The sequence below is a fragment of the Schistocerca cancellata genome, chromosome 6 (assembly GCF_023864275.1).
Source record: "Schistocerca cancellata isolate TAMUIC-IGC-003103 chromosome 6, iqSchCanc2.1, whole genome shotgun sequence".
Taxonomy (NCBI): Eukaryota; Metazoa; Arthropoda; class Insecta; order Orthoptera; family Acrididae; genus Schistocerca; species Schistocerca cancellata.
This window is the reverse complement of record NC_064631.1, coordinates 546,258,832-546,279,006: the sequence shown is the minus strand read 5'-3', so window position 1 is coordinate 546,279,006 and position 20,175 is coordinate 546,258,832. Positions and strand designations below refer to the sequence as shown.

The 20,175-nt window shown below is 39.1% G+C and overlaps 1 protein-coding gene across 2 annotated transcripts in view; it reads right to left on the bottom strand.

Annotated features, from left to right (window-relative positions):
- LOC126190742 (asparagine synthetase [glutamine-hydrolyzing]) overlaps positions 1–20,175 on the bottom strand; it is a 199,560-nt gene that overhangs the window by 4,749 nt on the left and 174,636 nt on the right. For both annotated transcript variants that reach the window (XM_049931236.1, XM_049931237.1), the window contains exons 10-11: positions 16,822–16,965; positions 14,224–14,380 (exon numbers count right to left, since the gene is read on the bottom strand). In XM_049931236.1, coding sequence (XP_049787193.1) covers positions 14,242–14,380; positions 16,822–16,965 — 283 coding nt within the window. In that variant the 3' untranslated portion in view covers positions 14,224–14,241. The remainder of the gene's footprint in view (positions 1–14,223; positions 14,381–16,821; positions 16,966–20,175) is intronic.

The window sequence follows — 20,175 nt, the reverse complement described above, 5'->3', positions numbered from 1 at the left end:
TCCTGAGGGTAGCAAAGCAAAAGCTGAAATGCTTAACTCCATTTTCAAATGTTCCTTTACAAAGGAAAACCCCAGAGAATTGCCCCAATTTAATCCTCGTACCGCTGAAAAGATGAGTGAAATAGGTATTAGTGTCAGTGGTGATTAGAAACAGCCGAAATCATTAAAATTGAACAAAGCTCCATCAGATTCTGTACTGAATTTGCGGCTGAGTTGATCCCTCAAATGAAAAACAGTGCCCAGTCAGTTCTTGGAAAAAGGCACAGGTCACACCCCTCTACAAGAAAGGCAGTAGAAGTGATTCGCAAAACTGCTGTCCAATATCCTTGACATCAATTTGTTATACAATCTTAGAGCATATTCTGAGTTCAAACATAATGAGGTATCTTGAAAAGAATGACCACTTCAATGCCAGCCAGCAAGGATTTCTAAATCAATGATCATGTGAAACCCAATTTACAATTTTCTAACATAATGTACTGAATGCTTTGGATCAAGGCAACCAAGCAGATGCTGTGTTTCTTGATTTCCAAAAAGCATTTGGCATAGTACCGCAACTACGCTTATTGACAAGTACAATTGTATGGGATACCAAGAGAAATTTGTGTCTTTATTGAGGAATCTTTGGTATGGAGGCCACAGCATGTTATCTTGGATGGAGTGTCATTGTAAGATGTAAAGTAACTTCGGGTGTGCCCCAGGGAAGTCTGTTGGGATCCTTGCTGGTCATGTTAAACATTAATGACTTTGCAGACAATATTAATAGTAAAATTAGGCTTTTTGCAGATGATGCAGTTACCTAGAATGAAGAAAGAAGTTGCATAAATATTGAGTTAGATCTTGACAAGAGTTCAATCTTCAGAAATGTAAAATTTTGCACTTCACAAAACAAAAAAGTAGTATCCCATGACTATAATATCCGTGAGTCACTATTGGAATCAGCCAACTCATACAAATACCTGGCTGTAAAACTTTGTAGGGATATGAAATGGAATGATCACATAGGTTCAGTCATGGGTAAAGTAGGTGCTAGACTTCGGTTTACTGGTAGAGGACTGGGGAAGAGTAGTCACTCTACAAAAGAGATTGCTTACAAATTACTCATGCAACCCATCCTAGAATACTTCTCAAGTGCGTGGAACCCGTACCAGATAGGACTCATACACAGGATATTGGACATACACAGACAAGGGCAGCACAAATGGTCACAGGTTTGTTTCATCTATGGGAGAGTGTCTCGGAGATATGGAAGGAACTGAACTGCCAGACTCCTGAAGACAGACATAAACTATTCTCAGAAAGTCTATTAGCAAAGTTTCAAGAACCAGTTTCGAATGATTACTCCAGTGATATACTACAACCCCCTATGTATCTCTCCCACAGGGATCATGAGGATAAGATTAGAATAATTACTGCATGCACAGAGGCATTCAAACAATCATCCTTTTTGCACACCACACGTGAATGGAACAGGAAGAAACCCTAATAACTGGCATAATGGGGCTTACCCTACGCCATGCACGTCATGTAAATGTAGATATCTGTTCAGCATGCATCAGATTGCAAGTCTTCCAAATTACAGGGTGCTTTACAAAATTATTAAGGCTTTCGTGGCCACTTGTTGGCAAACTGCCTGTTGGCTTCTGTCTCAAATTCTTCGGCCAACGTTCGTTTGATGATTTTTCTGACATTTTGAAAGCAAAGTTTCACCCTCCATTGCTAGTGGTGGACTGGAGCCCAGATCGCAGCCCCAGAATGTATGTACCTGGTGCAGCAATGTCCAGGGGCTTCTCTCTGGTCATTTCCGGTGCGGTTCTCTTGCTATCTGTGATGGTCATTTGCTGCAGAATGAAAAGGTAGGATACATTTACCTTGAGGCTTTCTTGTTTCTTGCTGAAGCTGTACTGAGCGACATAAGAAAGGTTTGCAAGACGCCAGAAGCAGACAGACAAGGCGATTCCCACCAAGTCATGCACAGTGGTCAGCCTCATTGAACAACAATTGACCAAAGAGGAAGTGTCCATCCTTCAAAAAGGAGGGAATTTCGCTATCATCCCAAGAACTATACCTATGGAGGACATCATTGCTAATACCGAAGTGGCCATTCAGACCCTTCCTTGGGAAAGAACAGAGAAGATACACACTGAAACAGCCAGGATACTGTGCCAAGCAAAACCACCAGATTGCAACCTATAGAAAGAAGATGTACAAGCTATTAAGAACCTTAATGCCAACAAGAGTATATTGGTACTGCCTGCTGATAAGGGAAATGTGACCATCATAATGAAAACCAAAGATTATGAGCAGAAGATCTGGGACCTATTAGATCTGATGAGGTACTCAAAACTAAGCGCAGATCCGACACAGCATATCACACGGAATACAAATCGCTTAACCAAGGCGTCTTACCTGCCAGCAGACATATAGAGGAACCTGCACAACACAGAAGCCCTACCACCTTGACTGTATGGATTATCTGAGATCCACAAGAATAACATTCCACTGAGGCTGATTGTTAGCACTCCTGGCTCACCAATATATAAACTGGCTAAGCACTTGGGCCCTCTCCAGCCGCATGTCAGGAAGACCGATACTTACATAAAGGACTCACAATATTTCATTGAGAAGCTGAAGAAACTAAAACTTGCACCAAATGATGTCCTGGTCAGCTTGGGTGCCACTCACTGACTCTCTGGAGCACATCGGTTCCATTTTTCAACAAAGCATCACAGAGCTCTTTCATGCATGTCTCACCACCAGCAATTTCACGTGGAATGGCAACTTCTATGAACAGCTGGAAGGCATCACCACGAGTAGTTCTCTTAGTCTAGTGGTGGCCAACTTCTTCATGGAACATTTCAAAGCGCAGGCACTGCACTTGGCGCCTTGTGAACGGTGTGGTACACATACGTTTATGATACCTTTGTTGTGTGGAGCCATGGTAAAGAACAGACACTTGAACAGCCTCCATGCCAACTTAAAATTTACCATGGAAGTAGACAAGGATAAAAAACTACCATTTCTAGAAGTGTCGGTAACAAGGGATGGTGAAGACATGTTACACAGCTAGCATTGATACCTGCACAAACTATCAAATCACCACCTGAGCCAGAAAAGAGGCATGCTGCACCACCTCAGATGCGAAATACAACACTTGTAAAGTGTTCTGAGGAGCAATGGGTACTCCACAAGTTATATTAGAAGAATAACAGGGTCACATACTCAGTGAAGTGACAATTCAGGAAAAGAAATGTTGGGTACAGCCTTTCTGCCATACATTCCCAGAGTGACAGACAGAATCGGCCATATGTTGCGCAAATACGGCATAAAGACTATTTATAAACCAACAAAGAAAATCAAAGAGTGTCTCAGATTGGTAAAGGAGAAAAGGGACTCACTTGCAGTGTCAGGAATATGCCGCGTACTATGCACATGTGGAAAAGTTTGTGCTGCAATGACTGGATGATCAATCAACACCAGGATCACAGAACATAAGCAACTTCGCATGTTAGGGCAGGTGGAGAAATCAACCCTGGAGAGCACACGTTGTGTGAGACTGACCACATAGCAAAATTCCTCGACACAAAAGTTGTGGCTGCAGAGACCTATCACATCCACTTCTTCAGAGAAGCTATATAAATACATAAACAGAAGAATAGCTTCAACAAGAAAGAAGAAAGTTTCAAGGTAAACAGATACTGTCTTCCTCTGCTGCAGCAAACAACCATTGCAGGCAGCAAGAGAACCACACCGGAAATGGCCACGGAGAAGCCCTTGGACATTGGCGCTCCAAGTACATACAGTCTGCAGCTGTGGGCTCGGCTCCAGTACACACCATCAGCAATGGAGGGTGAAACTTTGACAATGTTAGGCACTCGTGCTGGCAAAACGTGAGAAAAATCATCAGACGTACGTCGGCCAAAGAACTCCAGACAGAAGCCAACTGGCAGTTTGTCACAGGTTGCTTTACTTTATCAGCTATTACACAATCCCCAATCACTCAGGCTTATGCAATAAGCCAACTTTCAAATAGAATATAAACCAGAAACAGTGCTACTGCACAGAGCGCACCGTGGCTCACAGTGACCTAGTATATGAAATGACTCAGACTCACATCAATGACACCTCACCCATGTGGAGTGGTCACTGCAGAATTGGGCAGGAACTCTGTATCCAAGTAGAGTGCCTCATAAACAGTCAATAAACTGCTCTGCATAGCCATTGCCTTCTTGTCCATTGAGCGACAGTCTGCCAGTATTGCATCATATAGGACCACTCGGTGATTGTACAGAAAGGTGTGAGTTAAGGACCATTTCGCTCTCATTTAAGTATATGGCTGAAAGAGTCAGCCTTAAGGAATTGTGAAACGAACCCTGTCGTCCAGAACCGGGTGCTACAAAGGAAGCAGTTACACCACGAGATGGGGAAACTCACAGGTCTCTAGTGTCTATTGAGGCCTAAGAACTGTAGTGTGCAAGTAAGACAGATGAGAACCTACAGCATAGGGAAACCCAGTAGAAGCCATTTGTGGCCAAGGAGACATAGCAGTGTTAAATATGGCAGACCTAAGATCGGGCATAAAGGGAAACATTTATGGAAACTATTTAATTCTGTAGTAATGCAGGGAATGAAGCCACAATAATTTTAATCTATCATCCTTCATAAATTTTCATGGTGATCTTAATAAAACTTGAATATTGATTTACTGTTAAAGAGAAATTCACAATTTTTGTAACAAAGACCTGAATGCTAAAATCTGAACGCTTTAGTCGATCTTAACGATAGACATTTCATATAGAAGCACATCATTAAAATGACAAATGCTGTAAATATCAACTCTGTAACTTCAAACAATGGAAAATCCAGGATGGAATGTAACAATACGACAGAAGGCAAGTTGCTACCCACCATATTGCGGAGATGCTGAGCCGCGATAGGCACAATAAAAAGATTCACACAATCACAGCTTTCGGCCATTAAGGCCTTTGTCAGCAGTAGATACACACACACACACACACACACACACACACACACATACATATGTATATATGCACACACACGCTCACACAAGCGCAACTTGAACACCCATCTGCAGTCTCAGAGAGCTGAAACTGCGTGTGTGTGTGTGTGTGTGTGTGTGTACTGCTGACAAAGGCCTAAATTGCCAAAAGTTATGACTGTGTGAATCTTTTTATTGTGCCTATCACAGCTCAGCATCTCCACTATATGGTGAGTAGCAACTCTGTAACTTCATTTGTTTAAAAGATATAGTAAATTTAAATTGTCAGTAGTTTCAGTTAAGCATCATATCATCATTTACTCCACACAAAACACATTGAACAATGACAGCTTATTGAAATTATCAGTATTTTCAGTTAAGCATCAGATCATCATTTACTCCACACAAAACACATTGAACGATGACAGCATGACACCTTATTGAATCATTAGCTAACAGAATATTTGTTGTAAGGTTTAGTGCATAATAGTTTATTTATCAGAAAGCACACTGGTGCATGGCTACTGGCCATGACATTCGAAGTTAAGAGGGAAATTTGTTTTCTGTAAAAGAATTTAATGTTTATTATGAATGGATATTATTGTTATTTTATTTAGAATGTGAAAGTGGTAATGTAAAATAAGTGGTAGCCAATCAAATGGACAGGTTCAGGAAAGGGAACGCCCCTAGTCGGTTGAGCGAGGATATTCGGTGCACAGGAAATGCGGCTGGGGACGGGCAGAGTGGATAGTTCGGATTGAGACATGAAAGTGGACAGTTGGTCTTTAGGCAGCTAGGAAGTGAAATGACTTAGAAAATATCACGTTGTGTGGTATTGCAGGACTTAGTCTCTGAGCAGTGAGCAGCCATGCACCTGGTGTGAACTCTAACTTTTCACGTAGTTAACAAGGTAGAGTACTGGACTTCTAATTCATGATGAGACTGTGAATGATCGAACTGTATCAAATGGATATGCACTCGAGTATAACAGTAACTCTAAATACGACCACTTTCGCTATAAGTTTGCTTTCTGAATAAACATTATTCTAACCATATCGCAATTGTGTGGCCTACATCATTTATGGGTCATTAATTTAGTTCCCGATATTACATTAACTTTGTTTCATACAATTTCGCAAACTTGCCATCAGCCAGACAATTTAACCAAATGGTCACAAGTGTCTAATTTAGGGCGTGTAATGCGACATGTGTGTTTCAACCCCTAGACAAGTTTAAGCCAAGACATTTTGATGAAGAGGAACCGCATGTGAGCCCGAACATCTTTCGAATGTTAGCTCGCAAAGGAAAGTACAGTTATACTTAAGTGGTGAGGGTGTTGTAATGGAACAATGAACACATTAGAAGCTGGTGTCATCCTGCATCCAGTACATATTGTAAAATGTCAGCAACTTTTCACATGAATAAGCACCCAGCATCATTTCAATTAGATATCTGTGCAGTGACAGTGTTAATTAATGTCGAAACATATTACAGAATGGGTTCACCATTGTTGTCATGAGCTGGCTACAGGTTAATTTCATACAGTAAACAAAGAATACGAACCAAGCATACATTTGGAACAGAAGCCAATTGCAAGCAAGTGGGACACAACAATCCTAATTAAGTTGTGGTTAAAAGGGAAGTGGCAAATATTTTTTGGATTTGACAGTTTCATAAATTTTTGGTTTGCTGATCAAAATTCAAATTACCTTAGTGCGACAAGACATTACTTTCTGCAGATTAAAAGAGGTTTGGGAAGGATTTGAGGAACCATTGAACGCAGACAGGAATTTCATAGTCCATATTATTCTGAAATAACAAAATATGTAATTTTGCAGTGTACTGCCAGTAGTAGTTTCAGTTAAAGCAGTAATCAAAGGAGTGAATTAGACTAAATTCAAAATCTTAGAGTTATTGAACCTATAAATGTGAGCAACTGAATCATATGTAAAGTATGACTCAAAACAGGAAGCTGTGCATTGTAACTTTTTGGAGATTTCAGGTCTATAATCAATTCACAGTCCCTAGTGGAGTGTTAGCCTGCTCCTTGGCCGAAACATGGATACCAAAATTAGTCAATGTGAATCATTTATCTAAGACAGAAGTACCAGTTACCACTAAACACTGAATCAAAAAATTTCTTATTCTTCTTCCTCCTCCTCCTCTTCCTCCTCCTCCTCCTCTTCCTCCTCCTCCTCGCTGTTTTCCCACAGGTTCCACTCCTTTGATTCTCTGTCTGCACTTGACACAATTTTGTGCCTGGTCTGATTGAATGCCCACTATCTTGAGGTCAACATGGGAGGTAGCTAGCTGACACTGCCTCAGTCTCGGCCTCCCAAAAGGTCGTTTGCGATCAACTTTCAAAAAAAAAAAAAATTAACAATTTGCAATTGTATCTTGGTCTGTTTGAAGCATATGTCCATACCACTGTAGACAACTTTTCCTCATCTTTGCAACATATCGGACACTCCACACTGTTTGTGTATTTTGTCATTAGTCACATAATCATCACGTGTCAGACCAGCTGTCCACTGATGCATTTTGGTGCCCATTACAGCATGTTGTTGCCCTGCTTTTCTTGTTGAAGACCAAAATTCTGCACTGTACAAGGCAAATGGGTGGACTGCAGAGCAGTGTGTTTTGACTTGAGTCAGTCCAGGATCTTTTCATCATAAAGCACATCAGTCATTGTCTGCCATTGAAGCCGAAGCGTTGATAACAAAGATTGTGATTTCAGAAATAAGTGAGCCATTGGCAGCGATTTTTGAGCCAAGATACTTGAAGCTGTTTCTCTTTGGCAGATCTATACCGTAGATCCTGATTGTGCCCATTTTATTTGCCTCTGTTGGCAGGTATTTAAGTTTCTTTATGATGAGGCACAGACCAGATTGTTCAAAGCAGTTTTTCCATGCTTAAACTTTTTGTTGAAGGATTTTCTTGTCTTTAGTAGCCAGTATAACATCATCAGCATACAGTAGGGTCCAAGGTGCTAATTTCTGAAGATCTCTGGTTATCGTGTCCATTATTATGATGGACAGAAGGGGAGAAAGAGCTGGTCCTTGATGGACACCCACAGAAACAGGAAAGTAATCTGGTGCCCCAACAGTAGAATGAACTTGATTTACAGGATTATGGTAGAGCACCTGGAACCATCCAGTCAGTTCATCAGGTACTTCATCCTCTCAGGGGGCAAACCATGCAGGACCCCTTGGTAATCAGTCAGGAAAATGAACTGACTTTTCGTAGACTTCTCACAGTGTTTCTCAATAAGCGAGTGAGTTCCATAAATAGCATTGGTGACCTCACAACCTTTTACAAAGCTACATTTCAATGACTGGTGGTAATACTGACAACCTTGCATATTCTGCTGTGCTTTAAGATCTTCATTGTAGATGATAGGAGGCATACAGGTCAGTAGCTGGAACATTTAAGCAGACTCTCCTCCTGTTTCCAAATTGGGATCATACTGCTAAGTGCCCCCAGGCTGGTATATTCTTCTCTTCAATGCTCTTGTTGAGGAAAAATGTCAGACATTTAGCTGCCTCCCAGAACCTTGAAATCAACAGTTCTGCTGGTAGGCCAGTCGCCTTTCCTATGGCTCTAAAACTTTAGGCTTAGTGACTGACAGGATGAATTCTTGAATGGGTGCCAACTATTGTACTGGGGAGTGTGGGAACTCTTCATTGAAGACTGCCTCAAAATGGCAATGCCGGTGCTTTGCTGCCATCTTTCAGTCAACAGTAAGTTTACCTTCTTCATCACTGATGCCACAGAAATTCTGTATGCTGATGCCACTCCTTTAAAAGGCAACAGGTATATTGCTTACCAGGTGTTGTGCCAGACCTTTCACAAATCTTGCTGTAATGAGCTGATTTTGCTGCTGCAACTGCCTTATTTGCATCACAGTAGATATTTCAGTTTTGTTTTTGAAGCAAGGAACTAGTGACAGTACTTTTTTTCTGCTCTCACTTTGTTCTTAACATCCCCTGAAAAAAAAAAAAAACATGTCTGATGATTTATTTGAGGTCTTCCAGCTTTGATATGTGTATTTGTTCACAGGTGACTGCTTGAATTGTTTCTTTTAATACACCTCAGATTGTTTCAGTGTCAGTATGGGGTGGAGAAGTGATATTTGAGATGATATCTTTCTCTCTTTCCTTGAACCACCACCATTTTATCCATGCTGGGCCACACCGTTCTTCCTTCTTTAGAATATTGCTGCACATTTGTAATGCAATTGGGCAGTGTAGGGAATGGCCTTTGCATCTATTACCAGCTTTTGATCATGTTTTCACACTAGAAGCAAGTCAAACTTCTGCCACTGTAGTATGTCCAAAGATGGGGGGGCACACTTCTTGAAAAATATGTTCGTGGTAACTAGATTGTGAGCTTCCACAAAAACTAGTATTCTCTTACATGTTATTAATTACACTTGCACCATTTCTTTTGAGTACTAGTGCACGATTTTTTTTTTTTTCCAAAAAATATATCACAGCAACTACTTTGTGTTGTGAGAATTATTTAGATTACATGATTACCACAAGAGCATCTGAATAACTTGCATGCTGTATTTAGCCAACTGCAGGGTGTTGACAGAAAATGTAACCTGAAAAAAAGGCATTTGTTTTTTTAATAGGATTTTACGTAAAAAGGAATGGTCCTTAGCAAACTAGTAATCAAAACCATAGAAAAAGAACCTAACAGCAGCTGAAACACTGCCACACCTGCAGGATCTGACAGTGTGACTAATCTTTTTGTGTAAAATAAATTTTGTTGAATTTAGGTAGGTTAGTTTAGCTAAGCTAAAACATTAATGACAGCTCAAAGAAACTGCTCCCACCCAAACTGAAAATAAAGCTGTGGCTGTAGTTTTTACCACAATGAAATTCCATTCCTATTTATATGGAACAAAACTCATTTAGACACTGAATAAAAACTACTACTACAAGAATGTTTCAGGCAAAAGTAAATATTTCGGAAAAAAACTAAGTTCCAACAGAAGCTACAATGATGGACCCTAAGTTGGCTCTTAATTTTTAAGTCTGATTTTTTTGTGTTACCCTCTAGTTTGGTTACATAGGATTAGAAAATGAGTTGTGTGTTATTTGGGCTCCTTACGAGACGAGAAAGCTAGGCCCCTATGCCTTTTCATCAGGGGGAAAAATCTACTTTAGTTTTATCTAAAAAAGTATTAGACTCATGTAGTTGATTTCAACTTAATAATTAAATCTATTGTATTAAATTTAACAGTTTAATATATAATACTACTATGTAAAATGTCTGTGGAGAAAACATGATGAGAAAAAATTTTTTTTTCTTTACTAATCTGTACTGTTCGATGAATCTCCCTTTTTTAGGCCCTGAAAATTTAGATGATATTTGAGTACAACCTGGAGCACATACTGCTTCTGATAAACAATTTTTTTGTAGTCCTTCATGACTGGTTGATGTCTCTTTTTGTGAAGGAACTGTCTCAAGTAACTTGTCACTTTAGTCAAACATGGTAAAAAAAAACTACTATTGTTTAGCTAGAAACAAACTGTTTTACTCCATTATTGATAATTTCAGAGATTTCAGTATTTCCCTCTTGTACTCTTTTTAATATTTACATCAGATGGTTCCACCCCATAATCCAGTGCATTGACCACTTTCATTGGAATAGGATCAAAGACTGCAAAAGCAATAGATTTAGGAGACAGGTACTAGTAACACCTTTTCAAGTTTCATATCAGTGCACACTGTGCTGCAGAGTGAAAAATTCAATTTGGAAACATCTTTACAGATTTGGTAAAGCTACACAAGTTATATGGCAATTGGCAAGCTGACATTAATATAGCTTTGAAAGAACACTGAAATCCATACGCTGTAAGTTGGCTACAGCATGGTACACAAATATTTCAAGTAATAAACCATGTTTTGCCTAAGGCAAAGATCCCGAGTTCTAGTCTCGATCCAGCACACAGTTTTAACCTGCCAGAAAGTTTCATATCAGCTCACATTCCCCTGCAGAGTGGAAATTTCATTCTGGACTTTTGAGAATGGTTTTATGCATAATGGCTGCAAGGTAAATACAAGAGGTTTCTTTCTAATATATTCTGAAACAAAACATCTCTAATAGTTACTATAATTGATGCTGTTGCATCCAAAATTAATGCTTTAATATTAGATTGAAGGCCCTATTCAGTGCGTGTGTCATACACAGATGAAGCATGCCCTTTTTCAGCAGTCGCATTTCACAATATGTGCACTCCAGGAAGTTTATCATTATCAAAATTCAAAAGAATTTCAAGTGTTTTTAACACATCATTACCAATTAACCCTCTTCTTCTTCTTCAACTCTAAGAGTTCATTGTGAACATTGGCACCTTCAAAAATTCTCTGCCAATGTTTCCATCTTCTGCAGCCCATTTTCTGCAGGTCCTTCATAACTCCATCTATCCACCTGGTTCTCAGTCAACTCCGTCATCTTTAACCCCCTGGGTTTCCATCTAACATTCTTTTATTTACTTCCTTATAACTCATTTATGCCACATTCTCCACCCATCTTAATCAGGCTGATTAGACTATTCTCCATTGTGTGGATTTTTGATGTCATTGACCAATTTTCCAAGGCATATGTAAGTACTGGTCTTATAAGTGTTTTATAATTGTTAATTTGGTGATACAAGTTAAGATCCATGAGTAAAACAATTTTTTAATATAAAATAGGCTCTGGTGGCTGCTATTAGTCTGTTTAATTTCATAAGATGGGTCATTTGAGTGGGCAACTGTCAATCTCAGATATTTAACTGCTCAACTCTCTCAAAAATATAATTGCCCAATGTTGCTAAGAGTGGCGCATTCTCGTTGTATGCATTCCCTACAGCAGTTTATTTTGTCTTCTGTTCATTGATATTTTGTCCCACATTCCTGATGGTTTGCTCAAGTGTGATTTGTTCAATTTTGATAAATGTCTCCTCCACCCCCTTCCTTGTTCTTGTGACTATATCTATGTCATCAGTGTAAGCTGAATATCTGCTCTGATTTATAATACATCATTTTTGTGTCCCTCATGACCTCCTCCAAGCCAACATTAAACAGGAAACATGCCAGCACATCTCCTTGCTTTACACCATCTTATATATCTAGTGGATCAGACAGTGTTCCTCCCACTCTTATACTACTCTGTAGCTTATTCATGGCCATTCTTATAAGCCTTAACAATTTTTCAGGATTTCCTAGCTCGGTCAAGGCACAGCACAGTTGCTCTCTATCTATGCTATCATATGTTGATTTGTAATTTATGAAAACGTGGCATGTGTCAATCACAAATTCAATTGTCTTTTCTAAAATTTGCCTTAGGCTGAAGATCCGATCTGATTTCCTTGTGATAAATCCACACTGGTATGCATTAGTTTCTTTTTAAACAATTGGGAGGATACAGTCAAAGAGTATGTTGGGGAATACTTGGGATATAAAGTTTAGCAACAGATCTCCTTTCTTGTATATACGGCATATAATTCCTGCTCTCCATTGCTGGAGCTTGGTCTTCTTACCCCATACTGAAATTACCAATTTTAGGAGAATTTGTTCTGGCTGACTGCCACCTTGCTTGAACAGTTCTGCTGGAATATTTTCTGTGCCTCATGACCTATTGCTCGTCAATTACTTCAAAGCAATTCTCATCTCTTCCAAAATTCACAGGGCAGTATTTTTGTCCAAGTCATTTAATCCTTGTACATCCAAGAGATCTCTTAGTATCACTCTTAGAGTTGAGGAGTTTATAAAAATGTTGGCAACCATATGTCTCACATCTCTTTCACCCTACATACAGTTTTCTCAGCTATATCCTTTACCAAGCTAGTTTTTTTCCCCACTGAAGGGTGTGTGAGCAGCTATTACCTTCCTATGAAACTTTCGCATCTCATTCTGATTTCTCTGTCCTACTTCTTTCTTTATGATCTTCCACCATTGCTCTTGTACAACTTGATTGTAAAGCTCTTCTTCATGCCATGTTATTTTTATCAAACCAGAGAGATCTTATGCACATTGCTTCAGTTTCTCGTGTTTTCATTTGCCAATATCGCCTCTGCATTCTTTATCATTTACCATTGATTCTCATTGTTGCCAAACTCTTCAGCTCTTCTAAGGATCAGTAATATCTATTCTTGGTATTGCTTTCTAACTGCAGATGATTTTAGAACCACTTCATTATATTTCTGTTTGTTGGTCTGGATTCCTTTAGATGTACTGGAGATTCTAGCCTTCACTTGTGCCCATATCAAAAAGTGGTGAATCTCTCTTTGGGGCTCATGAGGATCCTCACATCCAAGAGGTCCAACTAGGGTTTTGCATAAATCAACACAAAATCAATCTGGTTAACAATGATCCTATTTGGTGACTTAAGTGTTCCTTGTGGTTTGCAAAAGTGCCCTCATTAGTAAACAATAGTTTATCTTAGTAGAGAACCCTTTGACAGCTTTCAGACAACATTGAAAAAAATGCTGTTTATGTAGGTAAATATGGAATGGGTAATATTTAGGTCTGTGAAGAATACATAGGATAATTGTTTGACTGATAACAACTTCTCTTTGAATTTGACCAAAACTGATGTGCAGATCTATTCTAGCAACTTCAGGACTCACTGCTTCTCTTGCATTGATTGTTTTCTTGCAGGAAAACTTGTATTTAGGAAGTTGGTATGTGTTAGACAACATCTGTTCTACGTAAAATTCTGCTACTCTTGAAATATGTTGGTGACATTCACTGCAAATTAATAAAATGTTTTTAAATTATTTGTAAGAAAAATGAATTGGAAATGAGTTGGACAATCTTCCGGCCAAGTGGATGTTATTCCAGGATTCCAAGTGATATGAAAAAAAGATGACATTATAAAAGATGTATAAGCTATACAGAAACACATAGCTGAATACCACAATACATGTATAATAATGATCCTTCATTAAACATTATAAAGATTGTACAGTGCAGAATATTTTCAGAGAATCTGTAGAAAACAAATTAAATATAAATGTCAGTTTAAAAAATGCCGCCAGTTTCTAGAAAATGGACTTTTACATGTGATCTATGTAATTTGTTATGCTAGTACTTGATTTTGTGTTTTTAGAGGGCATGTCGTTCATACACTTAACTCTTGGGTTGATAAATCAGTTGACCATAACCACGAAACAGTTTACCAGCTATCCAACCAAGCTTTGCCCGCATTTTTCTAGCAATGTTCTTACATCATATGAGCAATGCCATTATCCTTGGGCACTGTCACTGTCTGCTGAATAGTGACTGATGAAACGTGCTGACGGATCGTTAACAGTCACCCATCGTGGCATCCAGAAATATGGTATCAGGTGTGACTGATTTGGAAACTGCATCTCAAACTGTTTCCTGGAATAATTAATCATATGGTAAAAACATTTCTTACTTTCAGGTCTTCAAAGATTTTTTCAGTTAAATAATTATTAATTAACACTAAACAAAGAAAGTGAGAGACTACAAAATTAATTGGCCCAAATTACTGGTTATGCTGCAAGTGAGCTAGAGCAAGACTCATCAGCAGTCTTACATAAATAAGTTTTTAGAGATCTTGTGTAGAAGGTAAGTATTATATGTATCTAATTATTGTGTTAATGGTGATCCCAAATAAAATGAAATTCATTCCGTTTTCAGATAAACTCCAAATTTTGGGACAAAAGCTGTCAATAAAGTTTTTGTAAAGATTTGCTGTAACTGATTATTCTTTATTCAAAGCCACAAAGAGTTTTATTATTAATTATCATAATCAGGTTGTTCATTTCTGAATAATAATTTATTTTCTTCATTTTATCAACCCCAAAAATAATACATGCAGTAATATAATAATGTACAGAAAATTCTAGTTGAGAATATTATGAAAAGGATAGCCTGCCACTCACCATATACCAGATATGCTGAGTTGCAGACAGGCACAACAAAAAGACTACTAAATGCATAAGCTTTTGAGTAGAAGGCCTTCTGAATTAGACAACATACATTCACACATACACACATTCACGCAAACATAGCTCACACACAAATGACCTCTATCTCTGGCTGCCAAGGCCAGTCAGTCTGGCCGAAAGCTTATGTATTTAATAGTCTTTTTGTTGTACCTGTCTGTGACTCAACATCGCTGCTAAATGGTGACTAGCAATCAAACATTTGTGGAAATTTCATCTCTGTTATTCAAAATTTATTCTGTTTCTACTGCTGCCTCTTGCATTTTGTGTGACTTATTCTTTAGGCTGGCTAGCACACTGGACTCACATTCAGAGAAGGACAATGGTTCAAATCCACATTTGGCAATCCAGGTTTACATTTTCCATCCCTAAATCAATCCAGGCAAATACTGGGCTGGTTCCTTTGAAATGGCGTGGCTGATTTCCTTCCCCATCCTTGAAACATTCTGAGCTTGTGCTCCATCTCTAACGACCTCTACATCAATGAGATGTCAAAACATAATCCTCCTTCCTTCCCCTATGTGGTCATTAGTAACCTACCCTAATTCATATTGTTATTCCATCCCAGATTTTCCACTGTTTAATATTAATTAAAATTTTTAACTTGTGCATATATACAAGAGAAAAGTGCAACTGCCTTGTCAAGCAGTCCATTACAAATTGTATAAATCACAACTAGTTCTGTGGAGGAAATAAATGTACTGAAAGAAAAAAGTAAGGTCATTTGATGATACCAGTCAAGAATGTAGTGTATGACAGGAAAGTGCACACCATTTTCAAATTAAATCAGTTTTTACTGATTCCAGGAGTAGCTTTAGTGGTATTTTTGATTTTGTTAGTTAAATGATGAATTGGGCTCAGGGTCACTGGTTAGGGTCTAAGTTTTAGTTATTGGACCATTCCACTTATTCTGTATGAGATGAGTTCAATAAAAATTTAATTCAGCAAAATCTTCATGTTGTGAACTGTAATTCCATTTAGTATTGTTTTTAGAAACCTTGCAAGCATTATTTTTTAAAGCACCAGATCACACAAACTACTAATATCTAATGAAGACTTAAATCATTCTCTGTCAGTCTCATACCCAGAAAACTACGAACTTAACAACTGGCACACTTATTTACATCCTAACATGTCAAAACCTTTTTGTTTTTGCATTACTTGCGTTCTTTTTAAAAATTACTCTAGTGAGCCTCTCTTTGAATAGGCATGCACACATTTATATGAAATATCACACTATAATGAAAATACTATACTATAATGAAAATTGATATGTAGGCATAAACTGTGTAATGCAGAAGAGTATACTGTAACTGGAATGGGATATTAACCATGCAATCGAATGACAATTACATCAAAATAATTTATGCCCTTTAAACTACCAGTTCCAAAATTTTGGAAAATATCTGAACTTGTGGTGAGCACAACTATCTGCACAATCAATAGAAAAACACAAAAATATATCTTAGCACTCCCATTTTCCATAACCTAATACTACTTCTTCAAGGAGGAAAGAAAAATTGGTTTGGGTCAGTGGAGGAGGTTGGGAACAGGCAAGTAACACAGAACCCAGGTGAAGAATGAGCCTTCATCTTTGTCTCCATCCACTTCTCTTTAATCAGGTTTCTGAGTGGACTCCTTCAAATCAATTCATCTTTCCTCTCAGAAGAAAGATTCTGAAGCTGAAGTTGAACCTGAACCTGAATTAAAACATAAAAGCTATTGTAGTATCCTTTTTTCAGATATATATTGGAGGTTGTGTTTCCATAAGATAAGTTCTTGCCAGCACATATGTCTGCATTTAACAATTTCCACAATGAGTTTTCCTTTTTATACGGAAAATTATCTGACCTGTAGTAATATGCTTCCTTTGTAGGTGGTGTGCAGTGGGGATACTTTTTCAATGTACCAGCCATCTCATTATCAGTCACTTGAGATTCCACAATGTCCTGTATCACATTGAAGAGGGACTTCTTCTTTGATGTAACACCATCACTTTAACATAAAGAGACATGTGTTAAAAAAATCATTAACAAAATCTTTCAGTCAAGAACAACTCTCTCCCATCTGACAAGTGTTAGCTTCATTTCAGCTGGTCTACTGCATTTCAAATGTGTACTAGGACTTTTTCTTAGTTGAATCCCGATGCAAAAGCTGCAAAATATTTATATTAAATTCTCATAAATGTTTCTGGAAGATAAAAAAATCAATGACTTGGTAGACAACTTCAAACTATTTGCAATAAATTGTTAATATTTGTGAAGAGACTGTAAGAATGTATCATGTATTAGGAGAGAAAAGAAATTATCCAGATAGTTAAGGGAGGCAAAAATTTGTGATGGGGACTGGAATTTGATAGGAGGAAAAGGAAAAATACTAGACCATGGAATAGGGGGTGCATACAGGAATGAAAGAGAAACTCACTTGGTAGAATTTTGTGCACAGCTTAAGTTAATCATTGATTATACTTGATTAGGATCATGTAAGAAGTTTGTATATGTGGACGAGACTTGGAGACATTGGAAGGTTGATAATATGATGATAAGACAGAGATCTCGGAACCAGTTTTTAAAATGTAATATAGGGTACCTATAGTTAAAGTTCCAGTTTCAAAATACTGTAGAAACAGAACCACAACTCAGAATGTCATCAAATTTGAACAGCATATTATCGAGACAGGGGGTAATGTCATGGAACGAGAGAGAGAGAGAGAGAGAGAGAGAGAGAGAGAGAGAGAGAGAGAGAGAGAGTGAGAGAGGGGGGGGGGGGAGTGGAGTTTGCATCTGATATGTTCAACATGACTGTCTCCATGAAGGATCGTGCACTGCTGGTAAAGCTCTTTTGCAGAACAGTGATGTGTGCCAGTAGCCCTGCAGAAGTTCTGGACAGTCAAGGATATGAAAAAGGCATTGGTCCAGTGTCTCCTAAGGGTCTGGAGAAAATGATTACAAAATTCAAAAAGACAGTTTCTTCTGAAGTGTAATGTGGTAGAGGGAGGAAGGTAATTGATCTAACATCTACCAAAGATGTGGCCACAGTATTGCAGGAGGGGTTGAGTGATGATGTGCAAACATGCAGTGCATGGGAAACTGCCCAAATGTTAGAAATGCCTGTGACCACAGTGCATAAAATCCTATGAAACATTGTATGTTGCGAGCCATACAAACTCACAAATGTTCATTCTGGAATTTCTTGCATGCATGGAAGTATACAATGAATGGCCATAGAATATTCTGTGGACAGACAAAGCCCATTTCCATCTCCAAAGTCATGTCAATATGCAGAATATGGGCAATGAAAAACCCGTACATACATCACTTCATTCTGCCAAGTTTACTGTCTGGTGGGGGTTAACAGCATTGTTTATCATAAGGCCATATTTTTTCCAGGAGATGAGTCCTGCGGTCTTGTTACCTGTACTGATACTGGCAAGCACTACAAGAGTCTTTTGCACACCAATGTCATTTCAATCAAAAAAAAAAAAAAAAAAACACAAAAAAGTTCAAATGGCTCTGAGCACTATGGGACTTAACATCTATGGTCATCAGTCCCCTAGAACTTAGAACTACCTAAACCTAACTAACTTAAGGACATCACACACATCCATGCCCGAGGCAGGATTCGAACCTGCGACCGTAGCAGTCACACGGCTCCGGACTGAGCACCTAGAACCGCTAGACCACCGCGGCCGGCTCATTTCAATCCTTCAGTAGTGTGGATATAAGGGTAGGGCAATTTTTAGCAAAATGGCCATCCTCCATGCATTCCACAGCCAGTCAAGCAGCTGCTGTAGAGGCGTTTGGAAATGCTAGAATTATCAGCCTTTGTTTCCTTACAGCCTAGCAGTCCACGATAACCTGATCTTAACCTGCGTGACTTCTGGCTGTGAGGTTATCTGAAAGATGTTGTTTTCAGCGTTTCAATTATGAATGTAGCTGAAATGAAGGCACATTGTGCAACGCATTTTGAACATGACCCCCAAGACACTCTGATCTGTGGTGGAACTTGCTGTTTCTCAATTTCAACTTGTGGCAGAAAACAGTGGACAGCATACTGAACTGGAGGGTAAAAATCATAGAGGGAGAACAAGAGATGGATACACTAAGCAGATTCAGAAGGATGTAGGCTGCAGTAGGTACTGGGAGATGAAGAAGCTTGCTCAGGATAGAGTAGCATGGAAAGCTGCATCAAACCAGTCTCAGGACTGAAGACAACGACAACAACAACAACAACAACAACAACAACAACAACGAGGCATTGTCAGCCACAGACAAATCAATCCAAGTCAATACAGACAGAGAAAGTCTGTACTCTTAAAACGGGCACCAACACTCTGCCTAGGCAAGCACTGGGCCGCTGTTAGTGGCCGCGCTTTTCCCGTGTTGCGAATGCGAAGATCATGGCCCGTTTCTGCAGCAGGAGGCACTGGACGTCACAGTTCTCTATGATTCATCTATGATGATGTTACCCCACCGCTTGGCACCTGCGCTTTTCTAGGGAGTCGGTGTATACAGGGTGGGGAAAAACTGTGTCACAAAATTTTAACCCTGGATAGCTGATGCCATTAGGAACCAAAATTACTGATGTTGTGTAGGTCAACAATGCACAATTTTTAAACTATGGAAACTTGGCACCACGCACTCCGATTGGCCTCGGGATTGCCCTGTTGCTGGATGCACTGGATGACGCATGATCGCGAATGCTTTGCCTGCCCGAGATCACAATGTGTCCACGTCAGCTCACATGCTGGGTGGTAGCGCACCATCCTTCCACTCTGGGGTCCTGGGGACGAATTGCGGGGGTCCCGACACATCCATTGTTGTTTAGTGGTAAGACTTTTTTTTTTTTTTTTTTTTTTGGTCATCAGTCTACTGACTGGTTTGATGCGGCCTGCCACGAATTCCTTTCCTGTGCTAACCTCTTCATCTCAAGAGTAGCACTTGCAACCTGCGTCCTCAATTATTTGCTTGACGTATTCCAATCTCTGTCTTCCTCTACAGTTTTTGCCTTCTACAGCTCCCTCTAGCACCATGGAAGTCATTCCCTCATGTCTTAGCAGATGTCCTATCATCCTGTCCTTTCTCCTTATCAGTGTTTTCCACATATTCCTTTCCTCTCCGATTCTGCGTGGAACCTCCTCATTCCTTACCTTATTAGTCCACCTAATTTTCAACATTCGTCTATAGCACCACATCTCAAATGCTT